Consider the following 26,755-nt stretch of genomic DNA (forward strand, 5'->3'; position numbering starts at 1 on the left):
GTGGGCACTTGTCCATTAGGAGTTAAACTTGTGGCTGGTATAAAATGAGTTAGAGATACGAAATACTTTGGAATGCTAACATATTTCCAGGAATTGTGGGCCTTGAAAGTGCACTGGATGGGAGCTTGTAACTGTCCCAGACAAAATACATTGCTTCTTGTTGTGTGAAGTTTTAGTCCTTCCTTTTGCTTTTTCCTTGTCTCTGGTTGTCAGTGTCTATCTTGTCTCCTCTCTTCTCAGGTGTGCCAATGCTGTTTGTTATCCTCTGGGGAACTGTCAAGTACCTTTATGAAGATGAGGGGTTTGTTCAGTTCGAATTTCTAGCTGATATCTCCATTGTGTTGTGTGTGCAATGGGGCTTGGGTGGGGTGTTTTTTTTTTCTTTTTCTTTTTGGTTGTTTGGTTTGGTTGCTTTGATGTGCAGAAATGTCATGCAATTGCTTGTGTTCTGCCTGAAGATTTTGCATAGCATTTCTGAAAGGAACATAAACTCCTTCCTTGTTAGGATTTTGTTCATGTCAAAATGTATCCATCCCTACACAGGTCAAGGGCATGCATCTTTGTATCTGTTTTTCAGCAGCTACAATATCCATAGTAGAAGTCATTGTACCTTATCAGACCATCTCTTGTACTCTGCCTCTAGCAGTAACTTCTACAATATGCTTCAGAGGAAGACAAAAACCTCCCACAGTGTTCTGCCTGTATTGGTATTATTTCTTCCTGGGCATGTTTACACAAGACATTTACTGCAGAGTTGACTAATTAGCTCTACAGTAAATGACTTGGCGTCTGGACGTGCAAAGCTATTAGGCTGGAGTAAACTAATTAACTCTGCAGTAGGATAGTACTTGTAAGTACAAGTACTATTCTGCTGCAAAATTTTTTACTCCACAGCAGTGCACATGTAGATGCTAATGTGGCTGGCTAGGGCATGAGGGTGCTTCAGTGTGGTGGTTGCCTGCTGACTAGTCCTGCACTGGAGTACTCTTGTGCCCCAGCCAGCCCCTCTGGAGCATGTTGAGCCAGGGGGGGTGGGGAGCAGCTCTAGCCCCAGGGATCAGTTTTCAAATTAGGAACCAGGGTGGAAGCTGACAGCAAGTATTTAAATGTAGCCAGATCAGAGCCCTCTGTCACCCAGGGCTGCTCTGATCTGGCTCAATGTGCTGCAGTCCCAGGCTCATGTTCAAATGGTGAGCCCGGGAGTAATAAACTCAAGTTTATTGCTTTGCATTAAATTGCATGTGTAGTTGTACCCCCTGACCCTGTAGGTAATCAGTTTGTGCCTTGCAACAAAGGTGTTTTTACGTATTCTTCCAATAGCTTCCATTATTCAGTCCTTCGTAAAAGAAAGTCACATTCTATATGATTGCCATTGCCTTGCAGTGCACAATGGAAATGTAGCAAAACATTTAAATACTTGCTGTCAGCTTCCACCGTGGTTCCTGATTTGAAAATTAGTGGACACGCCTTATTTGACCAAAGAGTAGTTCTAGCACTAGGCAGATAGCAATTCTCCTTCAGTTGGGGCTGCCTGGGAGACAAAAAATAATGTAACATGAATATATGGCCAGCCGCCTTTGTGCTGAAATCTATGTGGTTTCCTTTGATTCTAACCCACTAGATGGGTTCTCTTGTCAAAGTTTTCAAATTCAGTTGGAACCTTTCTGGAGAACCTTGTTTAAATGCAGTTCTTGCCAGAGAGGCTCTGATCTCATCTGCAAACTAGCTGTAGTTAGGGGCACCACTGGACTCTCCCCTTGCTCTAGTGTCCTTGGGCCTGAATGATCAAGAATCAGTGCCTTGCAGAACTGAACAGTTCATTCAAATCACCCACAATCTTACTCCTTCCCAGGCTAAAACAATCCTACAAACTTTTTTGACTTCCATCCAAGGCTGACTCAGTTGTAATCTATAGTAAGACATTGAGTCCAGTGATCTGTTGCAGGCTTTGTTTGAATGATCAGTATAGGTTTAAAAATTGTGTGGGCTTCTGAACAGCCAGCAGCTCCGCAGACAGATCTTTCTATTGATGTGGAAAATGTATTCAAAGTGTTCCCTCTGAGCCTCCTGCATTATGCAATGCTCAGACCTGACTTATAATTTCGATTGAAGACAACTGTCACTTGCTGCCTTCAGCAGACCTAAAAAGAGGCAATTTTGCAACTAATTAGGTTTTATAAATCTTGTATAAATATTCGTAAATTACTGTCATAAATGACCACATGAAGCTTCTTCTCTGAAGGACAAGGTTTCAGTGCCACAGGCCTCAGCCAGGCAGTCATCAAATCATCTAGGGATACCTTTCACACTTTTTGCCTTAGTACTTCCACTGTGGATGTGCAGCAGGCTGTAAATTTCATTTGTGACTCAAATCTCTCTTCACTTAAAAGGAATAACTGGAAATAAATAAGGTCAGAGCCACAGCGGCTCAATGTTCAAGGCAGTCCTGAGAATGCAACCACTTAGAATGAAGAATTGTAGCCTGCAAGAACAGACCTTCTGCTTGCTGCCTGGCTCTTACCTCACTTGCCAGAATTGTCCCGGTTGCAGCTATGAAATTGTTCCCTAAAACACAGTCGTTCATTACAAAAAAACTGATCTGTTTAATGGAAGAGTCAAGGAATTTTATGGGTGGTATCTTTTAATTGGGCCAACTGTATCCTTGGGATAGACTTAGACAAGCTTTTGGGTATCACAGTATCCGGGAAAGGGTACTGTGGCACACAAAATCTTGTCTAAGTCTATCCTAAACATGCAGTTGCCACAATAAAAGAGATCACCCACAAAAATCCCTGCCTTTTGCATATTTCCTGGACTGTTACAGTTACCACATCTGTTTAATATAGACATTGGGGCCATTTATAATCTACTTTACCTTTTTTGTGGGTCCAGTTATTTGTAGATGGAAATTAAGGCATATTATATTTCATAATGATGAAAACATGTCCATGAACCTGATATTTACAGTCATCCCACACATTCTGAGTTGTTCCTGCAGTTAGTTGTGGCTGTGAAAAAGGTGGGATGAATGACCTTTTTAAAAAACTCGGATTTATATACATTTTAAAAAAACTGAGCCACCCAGATCCACCTGTTAAAGACAGAGTAAATGTTTTCAGGAGATACTTGATTTGTAAGCAAAAGTGCCATTGGGTTAGCTGGGTTGCATCCCCATTACAGACCTGATACTGTTAGTTGCCAAGTGTCTTCTGCGAGGTGGTGAGCACAATCGTCTCTCAGCAAATAATTCCTAATCACACGATGTTGGTATGTCATCAGTGTAACAACTGCCAAATATACAAAGGGATGCAAAATCATATAGAGATCTATCCATTATATTTTTTGGACATTTTAATTGCTGTGCCACTTTAATTGGATTCTAATGGTGTTTTCATTGCTCATATTTGTATAAATTTAAAAGCAGTTAAAGCTGCTATGTGTCATTGGAAACCAATTAAATCACACGGAAATGTAGCAGAGTTAATGTAAAGAACCATTTTTCAGCTCCTGCCACTGTCAGGAACTTTAAAAATTGAGCCTGCTTCCACTGCAGCTACTCAGAGAAATTAAAAGTGCACTTCTGGCCATGCCCGTTATTCCAGGCTGAGGTTGCAAGGTTGCCCCCAAAAAATTAATTTTAAAGGCTACACGAAGTTGGTTCCAAGCCATGCATAGCAAGTAAGTGGCTTTTCCATTACACAGTTGCCACTTAAGGTGCACTCAGAATATGTACTTCCCTTCTACCAGTGGCTAAATACAATAGAATGTGCCCAAATAGTAAGACAGGTAGGCTAAAATAAGGTACTTATTGTGAGTACCAAACTGAAATATAATTAAAACAGCAGAACCTTTTAAAATAGACCTGTGACTCCTGCAGAACAGAGAGATTGTGAGCTGCATGTTTTACTTTTCTATGTGTTATTTAAATGTCTTCAGTGTTGGGACCTCTCTGCATGGCTTATGGTTGACTAGTCACCCTACAGTTAAGCTGAAACTAGCTTTCCCATCACAAATCTCTCTTTGTTGACCTCCCACCCCACTCACATTAAGTGAGCTGAAATTTAATTGCAGTGTTCTTTTGCCAGTATAGTAATTTCATAGGATTTTTAAGATGACTCGGATCCAGTAATTTCTGACCAATGAGACTGGAGGGGGACCAGGAGAGGGAAACAGGTGTAAATACTTAGTTGGAGGATTTTTAAAGCTTTTTGTGGCTTGTCTGATCTCTAAACTGGGTGACCTGGAAACAAACGCCATGTTTGTTTTCACCTGTTGGACAAGAGGGTAATAAAGTTATTAATCACAGTTTATACAAATAGAAGGAACTTGGCATGTCTGCATAGCCCAGATGTGTACTTTAGAGCGTAGAATAAACTCTTGATTCTACTTGTCCATATCTTTGTCCTAAAAACTTCCTCTGAGACTGAAACCTCCACATACATGGACAACTAGATACTTAACACTGACTCTGGGAAAGTGGCAGGTTGCTAATGTGAGCAAGATGCAGTTCCCTTCTATAGAGTGTTTAAGAACAGCTAGTGTAACACAAGAAGTTGGCTTGGGACTTTTAGGATTAATGAAAGTAGTGCTGAATGGAATGGTTAGGGTAGCAGCCTTGTAGCACTAGGTTTGATCCCAACAAATTCCTACTCAGCCAGATGAGAGAGCCTGGATAATAGCATCCAGCTGGGTTATGATTACTGCAAATTAGAACATGGCATTTGATGTTTCTAAGAACCAAGCAGCTGCATGTTTCCATGTTGGTGTGATATGCCTTTCTGGTACCTAGTTCTCAATAGTGTTTTCCATTTGCATTTCTGAGATGTATGATGGATAAGATCCCTTCTTTATCAAGTACTAAAGGTTTTTCTTTTGTTTCACCTGCCTGCTGCTGCCACCAGTTGTTGGAGCAGAAATTATAACATGAATTACTGGCTGATCATCAGACTGCCCATTCTGATTGCTATTGCGGTAAGTGACCAAGAGCACATTACTGTGATAGAGAGACAGACCAGTGTAGCTGGAGATATGCTTCTGCTAATAAAGCTACCATGGAGCAACTCTGCATGGGAATGAGAGACTGTGGCCATGGACAGACTTGCATTTGTAGTGCTTGCTTCAGTACTTTGTAGCATTACAAAAATAAAGCACTGTGTGGGTGTGCAGACATGAACAGCTGCTGCTGTCCCCAGGTAAGACAGGGGTGGGGAGAGCTCCAGAGCCATTCCTGCCCCACTTCATCTAGGCTGCACAGGGAGCTGGGCTCAGTAACAGTAGTGGCAGTGACAGACCTGTTCTTCCTCCCTAAGCCTGCTCCAGGGCTGGTGGGGAATAACTGGGGGGGATCGGTCAGGGAGGAGAAACCTACCCATTTCCGCTGGCCGCGGCTGAGCCTGACTCCCCAGACAGCCCAGCTGGAGTGAAGCAGGAGCACCTCTGGAGCTCCCCACACCCCTGGGTCAGCCACAGACAGTGGCTGCTGATGCTGAGTATGGAGGGCAAGGTGGGGTGGAATTGTCTGATTCATGGGCTTAAAAAAGGCCCTGGCTGCTGGTTCTGCAACATGTTCTAAAAGGGGAGTACAACCATACTACTGCACCCCTTTGATTCCCTACATCCCTTGGTATTGTCTAGGTGGCCTCTTTTTCATCATCTTCCAGGGAAAGATACAGGAGTTCCTTGTGTCCTTCCTGCTGCGCTGTTCTCCAGGCAGCTGAGCCATCCAGTCTATATATACTTCTGGCTCCTCTGACTCTTGTCTCCAGTACTCGCCTCAACTAGTACTGCCGGAGTCCATGTAAGAGGGCAGGAAACCTATAATCCAGTTAATTACTTCTTTATGGGGATAGCTTATAGAGTAAGCAGGTAAAATTCCAGACAACAGGGTACAGCAAAGTGACAGGTTTTATAGCTTTTCTGAAAAATTGCATTTTTTTTTTTTAATCCACAAAATAGTGGAATGTGCAGTTAAAATGAATACAATGGTCCCCATGTCTTAACTTGTTATTGTAGCTGGCTATCCAGTCTCAGGCAGGCAGGCATTGCTTTGGTTTACACTCAGCAACATTGTCAAGGTTATTTATTTAAGGATAGAAAGCCAATTCTATAGCAAAGGGCTGAATTACATGGCAAATTCTGAGACTACAGAATGCATTCTTGCAAGAACCCTGTCATTCACATACGCTTCCTGATGATAACAGCTGCTTCTTGTTTTTTCCTCTAGGTGAATTTCCTGATCTTTATCAGAGTTATATGCATTATCATTTCCAAACTGCAAGCAAATTTGATGTGCAAAACTGACACAAAATGCCGGTAAGCTATGTGGTGTACTAGCACTTTCTGGCCTTCTCAAGATGGGAGATCGAGGCAAGAGTGTATTGACATAGTAGGACAAAGATGGCCTTACCACATCAGTATGTTTACCTCAAACAGCCAGTCCCAGAGGAATCTGACTGGTGAATGCAGAGCTTATAGCCAAGCCCCTTGCTGGACTTGCTCTGGAGATAAACAGTAGCCATAATGCCTTCTGGAGTCACTTCTGAAAAATTTGTGAGGACTGGAAAATACTTATGAGGCAAATATTTTCAAGACATTTTAAAAGAGAAAAGCACTAATCTTCTATGGCGTGCAGAGATAACTGCTGAGCTCCTATCCACTTGTTATCACATCTACTCCTTGCAACATATTTGTCCTCAATTTTCCAGGCATGTCTATGTTTTATTAACACAGTATACTAGGCTGATTGCAGATGAGTTTAATTTTTACCTTGCATACTTCTTTGCACCTAACATAGGTTGCAGCTCATCCAGTCAGATCATTTCCTTCCTAATGGTTAGGCCCATATCTTTCATCTCTTCATTACTGTGGCAGGCAGAAATGTAGTGTAGGATAGCTCAGATGTGGCTGAGTATGCAGGGGAAGGGACAGGATGCCAAGAGCCAGGGTGAGGGAGATTCTTGCTAGCTCAGGTACTGGTACCAGTGTAGCTGCAATAACAGTGAGTCCAGTACATGCTAATTTACCTGTGTCTTATCAAAGTAGGCTAGTCCATGCTATTGTGCATATAGAGTGATTGATACCTGAACTAGTTAGTGTAAAGCTGTCTCAGATATCTCTGCATTGTTCTCTAGCTACACTGTAGAGATATTCTGTTTTGGCTGCTTTCTTGTTGTGCTGCAAAGTTGGCTTTAAGATTCTGTCACCACACCTATTATCCACCACAATTAATATTTGGAGGCTAACAAGCTTACCCCATCTACTGATGATATTGTATCTCAGCATGAGAGCGTGGGCCCTCACGTTACCCTGTGTTCCAAAGCAACCAATTGTTCTGGTAGAATATTATGACATCTCAGTGCATGATTGGGATGCACATATTAAGTGAGAACTCCCTGGATGTGGATATGGTGGGAATGTAGCTCCTGGGTTAAGTGAAACAGTTAAGATCTCACCATTTCTCATTCAGTTTTGTTCTCTCTGTTTTAATCATTCACTGTGGCACTTGCTCATTTTTTGTGTTACTGGCTTTTCTTTCCTCATGAAATTACAATTGCCTTAAAGAATATTTGGAGCTCAGCGGGGTCCTTTTCCAGGGACTGAAGGCATTAGCACAGCTTTATCCCATTTTCAGTTGCTATTGGAAGCTTCTGAGTGACACTTGCAAATGTGGGAATTTGGGCTGGGTTTTGAGGTTCACCTGCTTGTGGTGAAGTGTAGAGGTCCAGTGTGTGTGTGTGGAAGTCCTTCATTGGCCTTGTATGAGACATGGGTTAGGCATTTGCTTCTCCATGTCTCGCTTGCTTAGGTTCCCACATCTCAGAATATTTATTACCTTCTTCACATTCAGGACAGTTAATCATCAATTAACATCATTAGGGCTAATTCTAGGAGCTATTTCAGCTTTGTTGGCTCACAGTTAAAAGTTCAACTAGTTGTCAAGTTCTTTTCTCAAGAAATAAAACACAATACAGGGCAACATTATCTCTTTCCATTACAACATCTGTTTTGCTAGTGATGGAGATACATGACTCCCAAAATTTGATACTGTGAAGCCTTCTCTGAGTACTGTTTTGGTTTCATTCCGGAATGCACTGAAAGGCCTTGTAATAAGCAAAGTCTCACTCTAACAGCACAGGAGTCTTCTGACTCACCTCATCTTCTTCACCAAAGAAGATGTAAGCCTCTTGGATCACCCTATCCTTCTGGGTGCCATTAGCAGTTATGGGTGGGAGTCCTGAATAGGATCATCTTCACTCTGAGAATCTAGCTCTTATCATCTTCTCCAAAGAGAATTAGATTTGGAGCCAGGGCTGGCTTCTTTCTCTCCCTTGCTCTCCACAGCAAGTTAGCAGGTCCTTCTCTTTTTCCAACCCTCTTCCCCAGCTCAGGCAGACTGGAAGAGAAGGCCATAAAGGTTTGATCTAAGGGAGTAGGAAGCATTGATGTTGTTTGAAAATCCACGTGCTCTAACAGTGTTCCTTTCAACTGAGCTATTTGGAATGGTGTTGGCCCTTTCTCAGCTGGAGTCAAGCAGGACAGGCACTCCTCGTCCCTTACAGCTTGCTCTTTTCTCCTCCTTGCCACCCCTCTTGTTACTGGAGAGAGATCTTGAGGCAGCAAAACCCCTTTCCTTATGGAGAAGCTGGGGTGGTTGGGAAGCTTTCTGCCTGCTCACAAAAGGAATTTATCCCACGAGGTTAGTCCAGTGTCCCCATCTCAATCCTAGCAGCGTTTTCAAGACCACCTGTTTGAGCAGAGTTATGTGGTTCTCCCTTCTGAACCAGCTCACATTGGTAATACATTAAGAGGGCCTGCAGCACAGAAAAACAGGGCCTCCCCCCTACCTTTGCTCCCACATCTCCCAGAGGCATCTCCAGAACAGATTCAGCTTTTGCCATACAAGGGCACAACAGGCTGACATTAGTTCACCCAGGTGGCTGTGCAGCTAATCCCACTAGGGGATTTCCCTTTAAAAGCATCCCCTCACCCGTTCCATGGAGTTGCCAGCCTTGGTCTGTTAGTGAGCTTGCTTCTGTGCTTGCCTGCAGTGGCAGGCTGATTTATGTAGCTGCTTCAATTCCTCACCCCTCATTGCTTATATGGCAATTTGCACAGCAGCACTCAGGGTACCAGCATAGGTGGTGGCTATGTTCTTACCCATTACTCAGTCAACTTTGACAGCCTGTATCTCTGTTGGAGGTTCTGCTTTCGTGTTCCTGGAAGAACAGCTTGCATCTCCCCTGCAATGACAGCTCTCCATGAGATGCCTCCAGCACACTGGCAGGTTCGCCGGTTCCAGGCAGCATAGAAGCTCCCATCTTAAGGTTCAGTCATCTTCAATTATGGTGCCATGCTTCTCTATACCTTCCTTGTGTCGTCAGACAGTGACATTAATGTTTCCAGAGGCATGTTTCTCCTCCCCTCTATTTGTCCCTGCTTATTGCTGTCTCACTAGGCAGAGCTGTTTTACTTCTGATTTTTTTCCCCCTTGTTAGCCATGTCTTCGGTCTCCAGAGCTTTCCTTTTAAACAAGAACTATCAAAGAGGAGAGCTCATTTCTTTTATGTTAAGATTACTTCAGTCCTTCAGCAAAACTTGACAGCTTACTATTCACATTATTTACAGTGCCTTGAAGATGCAAGGTCTATGTAAATTCCAAAGATTAATAAATAACTTTTTTTTTTGGCAAAAGTGTCTTGCTTGAACCAAAAATTCCTCATGAATGGCTTGTTCCATAATTCTTACAAACCTCCACCCCCCCAAGGGAGGTGAGTGTTGATCATCATTCCTGCTTTACAGGAGTGAAATGAATGTTCAAGAAATCAACAGTTCAGGCACAAGAAGGTATGATGACAGTGAGATCAACATAGGAAGTGGTGTAAAAAGGTCTTGAGGGAAGATGAGAAAGGTACTTGGTATTTGGGAGGTGGAGGTTATATATGAAGAAACGCACAAAGTGCCATAGCACTTCTACTCGCTTGTAAACGCGTTTGTCCAAAGGGCAGGACACAGGTATTTGTCGGTATTTCTGCCATGAAGCCATGTGTATGCAAACAGGAATAGAGCATTTTAATTTCTGTATGTGTGTGTGTGCATACACACACCAGCACCCTCTTACAGACCTGCTGGTGTGCAACAGCTTAGTCACAATGACTTTGTACAGCTGCTCCTTTAGAGTAAAACCGTGTCGTTCTGTGAAGTGGTTCAGGTGCCAGCCTAGTCCACTGTTCTTTTCCACATGCATATGTCCTGACTTGCCAGGTCCATTTTCATTCCCCTCTGAAAAGGAGCTTTAGTTGAAGCCATCTTTGTCTGGAAAGCTGGGCCTTACCTTCCAGAATGTAGTCCTTCAGGGCCAAGATGAGCACAGTTGTGCACACCCCAGGAACCTGCCAGGTGCCCAACTGCAATGAAATGAAACACCTCTTCCCTCAAGCTCATTGGAAAGGGCCAGCCCCTTCCTGTACCAGTGAAACCCTTTGTAATCTGGTAGTGGCTACATACAACATACAGGAGCAGTTTCTTCCCTACACCTTCCCAAGCACCCTCCTTGGTGACTGTTTGGTCCCCACTAAACCTCACCTAATGCAAGTCCCCACAGGGACTGTTCCCAAAAAGCCTTTGAGGGCTCATCCATTACATTTGGCAGAAACCAGCAGCTATAGGCCTCAGAGTCTGTCCTTTATGACTTTCTCCTTGACATTAAGCAACTGCCAAATGAAGACTAACTTAGGCCTCCAGAAAATAGCCATATTCACTCTATGCCCAGTAGACCTCCCTAACCCCTGTCACTTTATATATCCATGCTTTGCTTGGCTTTAATGTCTTTGAGGCAAGGATCTCAAAGTGTTTTGCAAACATTAACGAATTAATCCTTTCCCAAGTAGGAGGGAAATAGTATCCTCCCCAGCCTTGAGATGGGGAAACTGAAGCACAGAGTGGTGAAGTGACTTGCCCAAAATCACATAAGGAGTCATGGATTGAATCAGAAATGGAATCATGGAGGCCAGACTCCCAGGTGTCTGATTCTGTCAATAGCTAGTATGCTGCTTGCTATGACTTCCCTTTCTTTATAACTTCAGATTGGCCAAGTCTACACTGACCCTGATCCCACTGCTGGGGACCCACGAGGTCATCTTTGCATTTGTCACAGATGAGCATGCCAGAGGGATGCTGCGCTTTGTGAAGCTCTTTACTGAACTCTCCTTCGCCTCCTTTCAGGTAGCATCTGGAAAATGCATGTTGGAGACCAGTTCCAGGTTAACTACAGTTAATTAGTACTAAGCTCTCCTAATTCTACTCTGGACAATGTGAAACTAGGCAGAGGAACACAGTAGCCAGAGGGGCTGGCAGGAGGACTATTATTAACTAGCAAAGTTATTGTTAGCTAGATCCCAGTGTGTCACCATGTTTTTCTTCAGTCCTCCCAGGCAGTGACCCAGCCTTTGTGTCCCACATGGCCATTTCTGTTTTCTCTGAGACAGCCTAGAAAAGCATAATGGCATTACTGAGAGCTAAGTATGTGCCTGCCCCAAGGGGTAATGTCTCTTTGGAAATCTGCCCCATTGACAGCATATCAGTACAGCAGTAACTGCAGGTGTGGAGGGAGTTACAGAAGATGGATAGAAAGGACATGGGTGATTCTTTAGTAATTGTTATGGAGCTCTTTTCTCACCCAGGCGTTTTTCCAGACTTCCCCCACATTGAGAGAGGTGAGCATTTAAATCTCATCTCCCGAGCCTCACAGCTACTATCCCTACAGAGATTGCATTTAAAATGTCTGTATAAACTGTTGATGTATGTAATATTTATAGCCTAGGGTCAGAAAAGAAGTAGGTCTTAAGGACCCACATATGAAAAAGCCTTATAAAATTGATTGGCTTAGTTACAGGTTTTTCCTCAAGACTCTATATGGTTTTAGTCATTGTTTAACCAAACTGCATTTGCTCCATTGAAGCTGTTTGAGGAAATGTATCATCCATTTTTGTTTCTCAGCAGAGGATTAAGCCTTCTACTTTTCTGATTTTATTTCTCTAACTATGGAGCATTCATTTTCCTTTGGCATGATTAGGTCCTGTCCCAATGCAGGTTGGATTAGCAAAACTCAGGGCACTCCTTAAGGATTGCTTTTCTGACTGCTGTTCTTTTGTCTTGTTGATTTCAGGGGCTGATGGTTGCTATTCTCTACTGTTTCATCAATAATGAGGTAAGAGAGAGGCTGGGAATCAGTTCAGTTTGCTGCAGCATCATCCAGTTCTGAAAAAGCACACTGAAAATAGGCTTGAACTGTTAACAGGCCCCATAGTGGGACAAGTTAAAGGGTCTCCTGTGGACTGCAGTCACCAACTAGTTGGGTAACTTCTTACCATGCAGGGATTCAGGCTGCATAGTTGAGGAGTGATGGTTGTGGGCAGGGTGTCCTGTGAGTCTCTTTACACCTGACCTTGTGGATCTTACTGGAACTCTTGCCAAGTGATCATTGCATTGGATTATAGTTGTTCTCATTAGTTTGCCTTATTTGGGACTTCCTTTATTTTGCCAAATTTAGGACTAGAATTCCTTCAGTGTTACCTAACCAGTTATATTGAAGGTGTGGTCAGGGTTGAGACAGACAAGAAGAGACAAGAGTTCCACTCTTAAATTTAGTTTATTCAGAGGTGACACAATGTATTAAAAAGCAATGAGTTAGTTACCTTGCCAAGCATATGGCTTATCCTAAGGGTGTTAGGCTCTGAGGGACAGTGTGTCACCTCAGCAGTCTCAAAGGTGTCCAAACACGCTCCTCACACCCTAGCCTTTAGTCTATACTTACATAACCTAATGTATAAGCATGTTTTATAGTAATTCTTTTACATCTATTAGCATAAACTCTACCTTAAGAGATGTTTTGTTACATCTCTTTCTGTCTAACAAAAGGTTCTGGCCTTTAAAATAATGAAGTTTCAATTTGACCTAGTCGGGCTTGAACAACTTGTTGATAAGCTCAGGTTTTGCTTCCTTGCAGTTGATACTCAGGAAATATGGTTGTTGTTCTTATGGCCCACCACAGAGGAGAGAGGTTGTTGTGTTACCTCCCTTTCTGATGCTACAGACCAGAACTTTAACCACAACCTTGAGTTATGCGGTCACAAATGGCTTCTTGTGTGGTTTATATTGAAGGCCTGAATTATTAGCAGGGAGAGGACTGTTATGTTTCTGCATTAAGATAACCCCAGTGGTAATTTTTAAGCAACTATTCTTGTCCCAGTGCATTCAGAAGTTGTTCTGTGGGTGAAGCAAATGCTGCTTAGTGAGGAGTGCATTATTAACTCTTAATGCATGTTGCCGTATTAAATACTTCTGCTAAATCTGCTTCTAATTATAATATGGACAATTTTGATGATGACTATTCAGACGTGTCACCAAGGAAATGGCACAAAGACAGAAAAACAGTCTTTTGTTTGCTGGTTATGGTCAGGCTGAATTAAAACAGAAAATCAGCATGCTTTTTTAACCCATCCCTTTAGGAGGCTGCTTGCTTCTGTAACTCACTGCTGAGAATTCGTTTCAGTCGATATATTTTCTGAAAATGTGTGAATTGTAGTGTTCACAAAGGTCAGAGTTTGGCATCACCAAGGACAGTGGGAGAAAGATACTGAGCAAGCATCCTGACATATAGCACTCTTTCCATCCCCAATACAGGCAACCCCCGCTTAGCGCTCTTAATTGGTTACTGAAAAAATGAGTGTTAAGTGAAACCAAAAGTATTTGACGACCCTTGATGGAGGCTGCAATTGTTTTTAATGACCCAAGATGTTGACTGCGAGCATTATAACAAAACTCGCTGAGCGCTAAGTGAAATCAGGTATCAATTTAAAATGAGCATTATAGCGAAATAGCGCTAAGCGAAGCAGCGTTAAGCAGGGGTTGCGTGTACAGCACAACTGGTGTTCTTTAGCCTAGACTTGTAGCATCCCCTGGTGCTTCAGCCCTAGCCTTTCTTCAGCAGAACTGATTGTCTGACTGCCTATTTGCACATGGGTGGAGCGTGGTTGCAATGTGGAAAGGGCTTTGCTAGGAACTCTGATGTCATTAAACTCATTTTATTTGTGGCTTAAATTTGAAGGCAGGTATTACATATGAAAAGTTTTTGCTTAAACCCCACTGGGCCTTCAAATCTCTTGCTGGTTAGTGTAAACTGCTGTTTTTGGAAAGTAATTCCCCAGCTCTGACCCAGAATGTGCTGGGCTTGGTAGGAAATAGGGGATGGACTCTCCATCCTTTCCTTATTTCAGCATCTAGGTAAATAATAGAGAGCTCCTAAGACATGACTAAAACCATTAACCTGTATCTATTGAATATGTGAGTTTGAAGGCCTGAATTTGGAACACGTCTGAATAGATCAAGTCCCTTCTACTCTAATTCTGCCCTAGACTTAGCAAGCCATGTTTGGTTTTTAGACTAGTTCTAGATAAACCAGAAGACTGATGCTTCTAAAGCCTTATCTTTCCTTATTAATAACAGCATAGCATGGCCTTTAATGTACCCAGGTCCAGCTGACTCCCACCTCTTAACTATGTAGTTAGAAACAAAATTTGCTCTTTGGTGCTGCAGGGCAGATGGGCTTAATGCCAGGATGAGAGTGAGAATGAAGGTGGCAGAGACATTAATGTTTTTGCATAGGGTCTGCGTTCGGGAGGCTGAAATACTTGAGCTCATAGTTCTTCTGAAGTCCTGGAACCGTTCCAATTCACTCAAAGGTGTGCTGAGGCAAGTGTCAGTTCCTCATTGAAGTGGCTGTTACCTTCCTTGTTTTCAGAAAAAGGAGCTGGATTAATGTGATAAACCCCTCCTCCCCCTAGTTCCTCCCCCTGCATGCTGAGCAGCTCTTCACTGCAGAGCTTCCAGGCAGCAAGACTTTGCTAACTCCAGCTGTCCCTCCCAATCCTTTTAAACCCATTTACAACTTCTGTTTCCCACAGCCACTCACACTCCTCTGGTTCTTTGCCCTCACAGAGTAAGATGCTTCACACTCTACCCTTGATCCTGCTGACCCACTCCTTCTAAATTTATTCAGTGTGCTATTCACAGTTGCTGCCAGAAAATTAATCCCCTCCGGTTCCATCCTAGACCCTCTACAATTTAGATTCCACCTCTTCTTCTCCACTGAAACTGCTTTGGCTAAGTATCTAACAATCCCTTTCTAGCTAAATCTCAGAACCAGTGCACCATTCCATCGATTGATAGATGTTAGGGTTGGAAGGTACCTCAATGGATCATTGAGTCCAACCCCCCGCCTGTGGCAGGAAAAAGTGCTGGGGTCATGTGATCCCAGCCAGGTGCTTGTCTAGTCTCTTTTTGAAGACCCCCAAGGTAGGAGAGAGCACGACCTCCCTTGGAAGCCCGTTCCAGATTCTGGTGACTCGAACCGTGAAGTTCTTTCTGATGTCCAACCTAAATCTGCTCTGTCTCAGCTTGTGGCCCTTGTTCCTGGTTATTTCAACAGGTGCCCTGGTAAACAGCATCTCCTATTCCCTGCTGCCCTCCCCCTGGTGTATTTGTATATTGCCACAAAATCCCCTCTCAGCCTTCTCTTGCAGAGGCTGAAAAGGTCCAGGATCCTCAGCCTTTCCTCATAGGGCTTTCCCTTCAGGCCTCTAACCATAAGCGTGGCCCTCCTGTAGACACTTGCAAGGTTGTCCACATCCCTCTTGAATTGCAGCACCCAGAATTGGATGCAGTACTCCACCTGCAGCCTGACCAGTGCTGCAAAAAGAGGAAACATTACCTTCCTGGACCTGTTCGTGATGCACCTACTAATGCACGACAAAGTGCAGTTAGCTCTGCTAATTACTTCATCACATTGATGACTCATATTCATCTTGGAGTTGACAAAGACTCCGAGATCTCTTTCTACCTCTGTGCTGCTGAGAAAGTCATCCCCCAGCTTATATGTGTGGTGGTGATCACACATGCTGGTGATGATGGGATGATTCCCATCATCCTTGACCCACTTGCTGCGTTCCATACATCCAACCATGCTGTTCCTTAAATCTTGTCCTCTTTTCATCTCCATGAGTGAGTTCTCCCTGGGCGTATCTACATGAGATGCTTAGTGAGCAGAAGACTAATTTTACTGTGCATTAGCATGGCAGGCAAAGCCTTGCTAAGGAGTAGATTTAGTCTAATGCACATTAATGTCACTAAAAAAGCATTAATCTGCACTGATGTGCAGCAGTGCTGAATACGGCACACTAATGAACATGTAGATGCGCCCCCTGAGTTCTCCTCCTACCTGTCTTATTTTTCCTTTCAGAGGATCTTCCTCACTCCCTCCAGGTCTTTGTCAGCTTCTCCCAAGAAGCTCCATCCTCAATCCCCCTTTTTCTCTTTCTCCACCTTACCTCTGGGCAATCTCATACACAAACACAAATTTAACTACCGTTCCTATGCTGGCAACTCACTTTTTTTCTCTGCTCAGTACCTGTATCTTAAGATGTTGACTTGTGCCTCCAGGTGGCCTGTAATGTCAAGCTGTCACTCATTGTACTTGCTCCCATGCTGTCCCTCTGCTCTAACTCCCCTCATTTCCTTACCCATGTTTGTGGGAAACTTCCCCTAGATATTTGCAAAGCCCATGTCATTCTTCAACATTATCCTTGAACTCCCCTTTTTATGACAACTCCATAATATTTGCCTGTTAGGCTGAAAACAGACATTGCCTTTGTGCCACCATAAAAATGTCTGTATCAGGACAAAGGCCAAGTAAGCTGACATCCTGCCCTTTGTGATGCAGCAAATGCCCAAATCAGTGGCCTCAACAAAAGGGAGTATTAATTTGTGTCGCTATTTTTGGGGAGACATCTGTTTGCCCTATGGTGGGAGAGCTCTGAGCTGCCTTCACTCTCTGTCTGCTCCAGGCAGGCATTCCCAGGGCTTCAGGGGCTTGATCCTGCATACCCTGGGAATTTCTCTGCAGGGAATTCCCCTGCAAAGTGCACGCAGGAATCGCTCAGCAAGGGATTCTCTAGGCAAGTGTATTATACTACTGCACCCTGATTCAGGGCACACCTCTGCAAATCGTGTAACCCGTGTAACCTCTGCCCGTTTGCAGAGGTGTGCCCCTGAAATCGCCTGACAGGGGCTTCCCTGGGTGCACATATCACACTCACATTTCGAATCAGTTCCCCAACTTGTAGTTGTCCTGCAAGATCAGATGCCTGAGGCCCTGGGAGCAGGAGGGGCTCAACTGTAAAAGACAGTAGGCGATGTCTGTGTTACCCAGTGAAACAGATCAGCTGTGTCAGGACCCATCTGAGGACAGCCAGTGCAGCAACAAAAATGACGACTGAATTTATCCTTAGCATGCTCTCTATCATGCTGACCAGTGTCATCTTAGCATGTCTTTGTATTTCCTAGTCTGCCTGTGTTCATCTCTTCTCTTCTGTCTCTGATAAGATCTCTAGAGCTAGGAATAGTCTTCATTTTGTTTGTACAGTGTCTAACACAGAGAAGTCCTGATCCATGCTTAGGTCTCCTAGGTGCTATAATACTGCAAGTAATAAGTAAATAACAGTAAATGCTTTTGGGATTTTCTGTTACAATAAAGTTGTCTGTCAGTGTTTATCTGCCCATCTACTCCAGTATCCTCTATAGGCCTAGATTCACTTCTGGAAATGTATAGTTGTGTGGCCTCTGCTTGTTCAGATCTGTTGAAGTGAGACCTAACTTTGACTGTGTGCCATCCTAGTCACTTCCATAGCAGCAAGCTCTGCTATTCTAATTACAGTTTGATTGTGATTTCACTTTAGGTTTAAACATTAAGAGAGGCAACTGTAGCAGAGAAGCCCTCATTAAAATGTCAAGTGTCTTTAAGAGAGGCAAGGATTTCTTAGGGTGATATTTTATTGGACCAACTGCATAGTTAAGATAGCATTAGACAAGCTGCCAAATGCAAAATGTTGTTCATCAGGTCTTTAAGGGAACACACACAAATACCTAACCAACCATCAAGGATCCTTTAATGAGAATCCTAGTTGGATATATTGTAATTCTTCCAGGAAGACTGCTTAGAGCTGAATCCTCTTCACATATTGTCTCAGCTGCAGAGGGCCCTGCCAGACTGCAACATGAGGGGGATCAGGATTTTGGACATAGCATCGTGTGGATCCTGCCTTGTGTTCCATGGTGTTGTGCAGTACATACTCACTCTACCTATTTTCAGAAAGAGGTTGAAGCAAGGGAAGTAAATGTTGGCCTGTAGATGAATTAGTTTGAGTCAGTGAACCCATGCCATTATTTTCTGTGGAGGAGGAATTGTTAGCCAGTGATGTAGAGGTTATAAAAATCCTTGAGGAGGCCACAAAGTGGCTCTGGTCTACAGTCTGAGGAGGTCTTTGGTATACAGCCTAGCTGCTGGATTCTGAGTATTTGCTGTCAGTTTTTCAAAAGTGTCTGTCCTCCTTGCAGTTGTAGAAGCCACAAATCACCAGTGTGATTGTGATGCCAAAGAATCATTGGCAGCTGAGTGAACTGTGAAAGTACTCTCAATGTTAGCTTTCTTTTTTCCAATTCACAAATAGTAGCCAGGAATGTTTCAGACTTTTGAACAATTGCAGGATTAGTTTTTAGGACTTGCCTAATATTGCACAATTAACCAATTAATCGCACGATAACTGTAATGGTAGAGGGGGCCTAAGCAACAGCAGATGAGAGTTGAAGATAATCTAAACAGATTGTATATATAAAAGGGAGGATGGGAAGACACTCTTAACATGGCTTATTAGAGAGACAACCCCATCATTGCCTCGGAGCTAAAACTAGCTGCCTATGGTTGATATCATTCCCACACCAAGAATAATAAGGACGTTGTAGATAAGAATTAATATGCTATGGTAGAAGTGCCCATCATAATGACCACGTGGGGCCTCCTCTTCATTCTAGAAACTGGTCAAAAGAGAGCTTCCTCCCACCACTGTTGGATGCATGAGAGGAAATGGGTCTGTCAGGAAGCTGTTTGTAAAAAAACATGCCTAGCAGCTGCCATACCCAAATAAGACCATTTTATTTGGTATCTTGTCTAACAGCAGCCAGCACTAGAAAAATCAAATGAAGATGCAAAACTCCCACAATAGACACCTGACTAACTTGCCTGTAGAGAAGTGTCTTTCTGACTTGCATGTATATTATAATGAAATGATTATTGGTGTTTTTGATGCCACTGTGCTTTACTCGCTGCTCACTTTTATGACCTAGGCTCTGTGCTTCTAAAAGTGAATGGAGATTCTTATTAGGCATGAGCAGGGGAATGTGAATTGTTTCCTGTTCATGCAGTAAAGTTTCAAATATGAAATTTCAAGCAGCTGCAGAGAGATATTTTAATTCAACATCTGTGGCTGACTGAGCACATTTTATACATTGAAAGTGTCAGCCCTAAAAAAAGGGAAGTACCAGAATTATGATGGCTCCACCAGTGATTTTATTTTGGAATATAAAATGGTGTACATAATCCTTTCCATGCATCATGGAAATGGGAACCAACTCTTTAAAGTTATTTTTGTGCATATAGTCTTTTCTGAGAAAGTTAACCAGTACATCTGGACACCTCGTATTGCTGTTCCTGTATGTACACTAAACTTCCATATTGGACTATGCCATATTTTGGTCCCATGTTTCAGTTTAATAATGTAAAGATTTCAGGCATTCTGCCTGGTATTTGTATGTGAGGACTGTTTTCTGAGCTTTTAGGAACAGGTTATATAAACAACTATGTAGGATGGTCTAGATATGGATGATCCTACCTTGAGTAAGCAGTTGGACTCAGATGACCTCTTGATTTACTTTCCAGCCCTACTTTTTGTGATTTTATGTAATAGAAAAACAATGTATGAAAGTGCTAGGCAAAATGGTGTTATACAGATAATTTTCCATGCTTAACCACACTGCAAGAGACATAAGAATCATTTTGGTTTTGTTGTTATGGTTTGAAAGGACTTTGCCAAGGTATCTTACAGAATCCTTAAGAATTATTTTTTTTTCCTTTTACTTGCTGCTGCTTCCAGGACTCTGCTAGAAGCTCCAAACTTAATTAGTTTCTCAGTTGAGTTTGTCCTTTATTGATGCAAGTCCTGATTATGTTGCTTGCTGATGTTATCATTCTGGCAAAGCAGTTACTTTTTGTTTACCTCATTGGGACAAATACACTAAAAATTCACAAGGCCAAATTCTTCCAAGGAATTTTGCAGTGGAATCACAGAAAGGATATATATAGCCTTTGGTTTCTAAAATATTTTCAGTGACAATATGAAGTAGGAAAGTTGGTCACTTTGTCTGCATTAGAAAAAGTTTGATAATGGCTGTGAGTAACAGGTGCAGCTGAATTCATGTTGAAATCATCTAATCACAAGTATAGACAGAACCAACCCACCCTCAGCGTAGTTTCAAGACTGCACCTGAATGCTGCTTGGAGCAAAGTATCATAGACAAGACCAGACTAGCTGGTGTCTGCTGTTTAGAATACATGGGTTTATTTATAGAGGTAAGAAAAAATGCTGCCATTATTTATTTAACTTACGAAATAATCTCATGATGCACTAATAAAGTAATTAGGGAGACTATTTGAAGCAATAAGGCAGCCATAAAACCTTGCCAGTGTCCCTCAGTAATGCTATGCATTGTTTTTTCTGCCCCAATATTGGAATTGTTTCAAGACCTGATTATTACTGTACTAATTGCCTTTGTTTCCTCCTTTGCTTGTGAAAGGTTCAGATGGAGTTTCGGAAGAGCTGGGAGCGCTGGAGACTGGAACATTTTTATGTCCAGAGAGACAGCAGTATGAAACCACTGAAGTGCCCAGGCAACAGCATCAGTAGTGGAGGCACAGTGGGCAGCAGTGTCTATACTGCGACTTGCCAAGCCACATTCAGTTAAGATTACTACAGTCAAAAATAGAAATGAATCAGATCAGTCTGAAAGAAGTGTAAGACGCACCTGAAAACTCTTAAATGTCCAGGCAAGCAGCTTTTTTTATGCCTTCTGAAGCCAGCAACTTAAGCAAGCATGTGTTGCTTATTGCTGCAGGCGGCTGGACAAAGGTTTCTAGGGAAAGCAATCTGCTAATGTAATCAACGCATCAGAGGAAAAATTGATCATGTCTAAAGTAAGTTTAAAGAGTTTCTTCCTATTAACACACAAGGCCTCCAGGTGTCCAAAACTTTAGTGCTCCATTGATCTGGCCACAAACCATAGGGTCAATGGCTTATTACTGTAGGTGGGTGAGCTGAATGATCTGCTGATTCAATTACAAAAATACAGAACATGACTATTGACAAAAAAACATGTTTAGGTTTCTACTAGGAAAGGATGAGATGCTCACCATTTTTAGGAAGAAGTACCTGTAAAGCATGAACATATTTCTCTCTGGTACGATCACTTGGTTTAAATAATATTCTTATGGCAAAAGCATCCCAAATTTATGGTTGGAGATTGTGCAGCTACTTAACAGAGTAGAGGCATTGAAGGCCTAGTTTGCTATAACTGGGATGGGTAATGGGCTGCCTCTTTAGCACATTTCTGAATTTGAGTCACTTGGAGAATCATCATCTGTAAAGAGTAGGGACCTATTCTGTTAATGGGTGTGTGTCCTTTCCATTAACACTGATGGGGTTAGAACTGCATGCATAACCCTTAGCTTTTACATAGCACTTGGCACCTTCAAATAGCTGTACAAATATTAACTTAGGGATAGAAGTAATGAGTTGTGCCTCCACGCAAGTGGCTGACAATGGATAACCTTTTTTGTGGAAGGTATGCTTTGCGTCCTGTGGGTATACACACGCATCCATCATCTTGTGGCCGCTACACCTTACTAAACTTCATTTTGAAATCATGGGAGCCCCAGCAGTTTGTAGCGTATTTTCATTTTTCTTGTCTCTAATCTTGCTCGTTTTCTCTGCCAGGCTTCTTTTTTTCAGTGGCAGAAACTAAGATTTACTGAGTATATTCAGCACAGAGGACAGCTCCCTGACCTCCTTTTCTGCTTGTGTTACTCACCTTAATGCTGTGAACTTTAGAATCTCAGCACTTAAAATTTTGCAAGCCAAAATGAACTAGTAAAACTGTTTATGTAAATACAAAAGCTTTTTTTCCTACAGTGGGTGAAGTCAGTTGAGAGGCCCCTTCAAGGTGCTAATTGTCCTTTATTCCTACTAAATTCCAGTGGTTTTGAAGATTTGAGAAAAACAATAAGAGCTATATATGCAACAGGAACTCAAGTCTGCAGGCCCAGTACTGCAACCCTATTTTTTAGGTATCCTGCCACATAGTTGAGTTGACAAAAACTAGGATGCTGTGTAGGGATTCATAGTTAGATGCCTAATTCCAAGTGAGTGTCCATGGCTACACTACTCTTCTTGCAAAAACATGGAAGGAGAGATGTCAGCACCACAACGTTACATAACTCACTTCAGATGTAGGAGACCTAGGTTCAAATTCTGCCTTGGCCAAAGTGCTCATGAACCTGCTCATGTCCTAACCACTGGACTAGAAGATATTTTGGGTGGGGCTTTCTGTGTGTCCTGTTGAAGTTGTTTCACATGTTCTGCTGGGCCATAAAATATCCCATCTCAGAATGCTTTCAAGATGGATGGATAGGGAAATCACTTGGGAAGTGAAAGACCCAAGTTCATGTTTACTCATGGGGTGGGAGAGGGTATTCTACATTTACTGTATATGGAGCTTGCACATCTAACTCAGTATCTCAAAGTTAGGTACTTTGGTGCAGCACTTTAACTTTTCTCTGAATCTAGCCCTTGACCTCAGTGTGATCTTGTGACCGTGAGTTCCAGGGGCTACTTATTCACTGTATGTAAAACAAAAAATAGACTTTCAGCTTAAATGAGTTGCTTTTCAATCTCATTGAATGTCCCTTTCCTCCCTCACTGCAAGGAAAGTTAAGTTTAAATCTCTTCTATATACCTCTACCCTCTGCACAACTCTGCCCTCTCTTTTTTGTCTCCTCTCAAAACAAAAGCAGGCTCTAGGCTCTCTTTCAAAGGGAATTTTCTATGCCTTAATTTTTACCAGCCAAATCTGAATTCTTGAAGGCTAGCAAAGACTGAGGAACTTCAGAGAAACTTAATAAAAGTACTAACTAAAGCTGCAACATGTGCTTTTAGTGCTTGGGTGAGCAAGAAAGGATTCCTGGAGTAGGGTCAAAGCTAGGTGAATAGACAGCATGATTGTAGACAGAATTCACAACTGACAAATGCAAGATGTGTGTTGGAAGCATTTTTACTGGTGCATATTACTGGCTTCTAAATTAATGGTAACTTCTGAAGTAAGTATTATGGTGGTGCTACACTATTCATTTTTTTGTTTTGTTTGTTTTTTTTAAGTTTGGGATGATCGGGAAATGGGATTGAAAAATTGTAATGTTATGTCACTGTTTAAGGTCATGGAGAGATGGTTACATTTGCAGCCCTACAAGTGCCACTGCACTTGGAAGCACTACAAAAGATGTGAAGACACATAAGGCACTCCTGCTGAGCCCCCAACCTGAAGCACTACAACGTGGATGAGAAGGCATGCAGTACCATGCTGTCCATTCAGAGAGTGTGATATAGGGATGCTCAGCCCTGTGACTTTTCTCAGGCTTCCCCACCCATTGTAGAGGAAAAACTCAGTGAATGTGCAGTAGTTTGGTCCCCCCAGTACTGCAGCTCTGCTTTCTAAGGGGCACGATGGACCACAGGCTGTCAGTGGTCATGTGGCAGCCCCAGATCCAGTCTTGTAGCTCAGTGATTCTCAACCAGGGTACTTTGAGCTCCTTTAAATGTGCAGCAAGTTGATACTCAATACTAGGATTCTTAGGTGTGCAAACATGATTCACAAGATTTCATAGATTTCATAGACATTAGGGCTGGAAGGGACCTTGGAAGATCATCGAGTCCAGGCCCCTGCCCCAGGGGCAGGAAGTCAGCAGGGATCATAGGATCCCAGCAAGATAAACATCCAAATGTCTCTTGAAGGCATTCAAAGTAGGTGCTTGAACCACCTCCGGCGGCAGTCTATTCCAGACCTTGGGGGCTTGGACAGTAAAGATGTTCTTCCTGATGTCCAGCCTGAAATGGTCATGGAGGAGTTTGTGACTGTTCAACCTTGTCATCCCTTGGGGTGCTCTGGTGAATGCTCTGGTGAAGATAAACCCAGAGATTTCAGATAGGACTTCACAGTGACAAAACCATTCTGACCTGTTGTGTTTTTCTGAGTTTTTTGCAACAGTTTTTTGCTGTGTTATTTTTCTGTAGTCAAAAATGAGTGAAAACTAAGAGCTGGAATTTTCCAAGATGTGCATTGAGTCTAACCAGTTTTAGAACCACAGCTAGAGTGCTGCTGCCATTTTTGTAGTGCTTTAGGAGGCATGCGCATCTGTTCACCCAATTTTTGTAGTGCTACAAATACAACATCTGTCCGTAGCCTAACTCAGTAATATATCTGGTTAGGAATAGCATGTTTATCTCTGATCAGTTCCTTTCAAAAGAAATGGCAGAGATCCAGAGACGGGTAAGGATCTACCTAACTCACAGAGTGTGAAAGAGATTTCGCAGCCTTTTCATGGTGAGCCCACCCCTCACTACTGATTGCCTGAGAAGATTGTCCATTGTGCAGACCCACTCTTGCTGCTGATTGGCAGAGAGGGGGCGGGACCCTGCAATAGGCAGCCCTATCCCCGTCGGAGGGTCAGGGGGGTGTTATCTTGGCTGTTCCCTTTAGTGCCAGGTCCACTAAAGGGGATCTCCAGCAAGGACCATAAATATCTGGCTTGATATACCCAGTACTTCCACAATAAAACACAAGCAAAACTTTTAAAATCTTTTTCTGGGGGAAAAATACATTGACACCCCATCAAAGTTCTCAAAGTTCTTGCTCCTTCTTCAGCTTCTCTTTAGAGGGAAAATGTATTAACCTCTAGTAGATTAACTAGTTTTGTGAGAACCTACTAGTGAAACAGTTACAATGGAAAAAAAATCCTCAAGCCAGTTGTTTAGCTGGGCTATCAGAAAAATATTTACGCTAATTTAGTATGTCACTTGAAACCCACGTTTTTCAGACAAGTTGTAGATTGGTTTTCGCACCATGCTTGACCTGCGTTTCCAAGAAAACCCTTTGAAACTGTCTTCTTGCTGCCTATGCTTTAAAAAGATCTGTAGTAACTTTTTAAACTGCACTTTTAACATAAATGCTCAAAATAGGTAAGGCAACCCCATGAATTGGAACAGATGAGCCATGTGCATGTGTGTTTCTTGTGCCTTGCAGCAACATGCTCACTTGTGGTTATGTTTTAAAGTTGGGGTGGGTGGGGGGAATAGGGTGGCCTGGGCTTTAACTCACCCCCAAAATTATGTAGCTATGGTTTATAGGAAGCAAAAGCTTCATTTCCATCCTTGCTGCTACGAAAAAAGTTTTAATGAATGTTTAAAAGTTCACTTATGTTTTAATGGTGTTTCTTTACATGTATTTCATGTAAAAAAATAAAATAAGGAAGTTACAAAATAAGTACTTAAATACTGTATAAACTGTTTGTACAGTAAATAGATGTACATTTTTTTCCTTGTAAGAAAAGTCACATTTGTCACATAAAATTGTCATTATTGCTGTTACTTGTCTAAATCTTTCTTTTGCCTGTCTTTACGCAGCAGGTCATAGAATTTTTTTTTTTTGAAGAATTGAAAGACAATTATTTATGGTTCTTTCAAAGAAACAGAAAATTCTTTATGTAGTGAATATAAAGCATCTCAGTGAAAGTCTATAGCCTCCAGTTTTTTGGCTAAAAAGGCATATTCAGACTTCCTTGTTGTCTTGTATCTACTTCACACTGAGCAGATGTAAAAGTTAGGACCTTGACTGCAGGAGGGGGAGTGGGGGGAATCAAATTGTGTGATTTTGCCCCCTCTGAGATATGTCAAGATGTTTCCATTGAGTTAATCAGAGAGAAAGGATAGTTGTTGTAGGGAAGCCAGCCATATAGAGAGCTCCTTAAATAAAGCGAGGGAACCCTGTACTAAGATGCGGATCCTGGAAAACGGTGCATAACTCAAATTTGCATACAGGGAATCCATTTTACCATGTAACAAATAGGGATACATTCCATGACCTCAATTATACTAACCCCCAGACCCATTTCTACCACTTTTACAAGATAATATTGGTGCTCGCCAACAGCAGACAGTACACACAGGGTGGTGGTTAGTATTACCATAAAGGGGACGGCAACTACAGAAACACGTGTCACAAACAATGAGTGAAGAGCACAGATCCACAGAGGAGACTATATTTTGGTGTGCATCACTCCCACAGTGCACCGCACAAAGCGGCTGACTGCGGGCTTCCACTATACTGATTGCATAAGAGTGAATTTACCTCGCATATAATGAATTTTTGGTATAAAAAGGGTCATCGCATAACAGCGAATTTGTACATACAGAACCCGCATAAAGCAAGGGAAACCTGTATAGGGTATACTCTGGCGTCTAGCACTGGACAGTTTGCTCCGTCAATTATCTGAGCAGTAGTAATATTAAAATTCATCAGCAACACAAACTAAGCAAATTTTCTCTTATTTCCACATCCCTCTGTTCAGAGTAAAGTAATGACTGAAACAAGTGTTCAAACCAGAGGTGCCACAGGGGCTGTATGTTGTGTCCCCCAGCTGAAACACTACTCTTTTGAAATGTTTTCAAGCCTATTACACTTGGAAACATTTCACAAGTTACTTCTG

The 26,755-nt window shown here is 42.4% G+C and overlaps 1 protein-coding gene across 1 annotated transcript in view; it reads left to right on the forward strand.

The window, feature by feature from the left end:
- The window catches only part of GLP1R (glucagon like peptide 1 receptor), a 151,259-nt gene extending 125,631 nt beyond the window's left edge, over positions 1-25,628 (forward strand). Inside the window, exons 8-13 of the mRNA XM_019483057.2 lie at positions 241-301; positions 4,902-4,971; positions 6,224-6,312; positions 11,082-11,220; positions 12,164-12,205; positions 20,740-25,628. Coding sequence (XP_019338602.1) covers positions 241-301; positions 4,902-4,971; positions 6,224-6,312; positions 11,082-11,220; positions 12,164-12,205; positions 20,740-20,907 — 569 coding nt within the window. The 3' untranslated portion in view covers positions 20,908-25,628. The remainder of the gene's footprint in view (positions 1-240; positions 302-4,901; positions 4,972-6,223; positions 6,313-11,081; positions 11,221-12,163; positions 12,206-20,739) is intronic.
- The last annotated feature ends 1,127 nt before the right edge of the window (positions 25,629-26,755 follow it).

Source organism: Alligator mississippiensis, chromosome 1, assembly GCF_030867095.1.
Source record: "Alligator mississippiensis isolate rAllMis1 chromosome 1, rAllMis1, whole genome shotgun sequence".
Lineage (NCBI taxonomy): Eukaryota > Metazoa > Chordata > Crocodylia > Alligatoridae > Alligator > Alligator mississippiensis.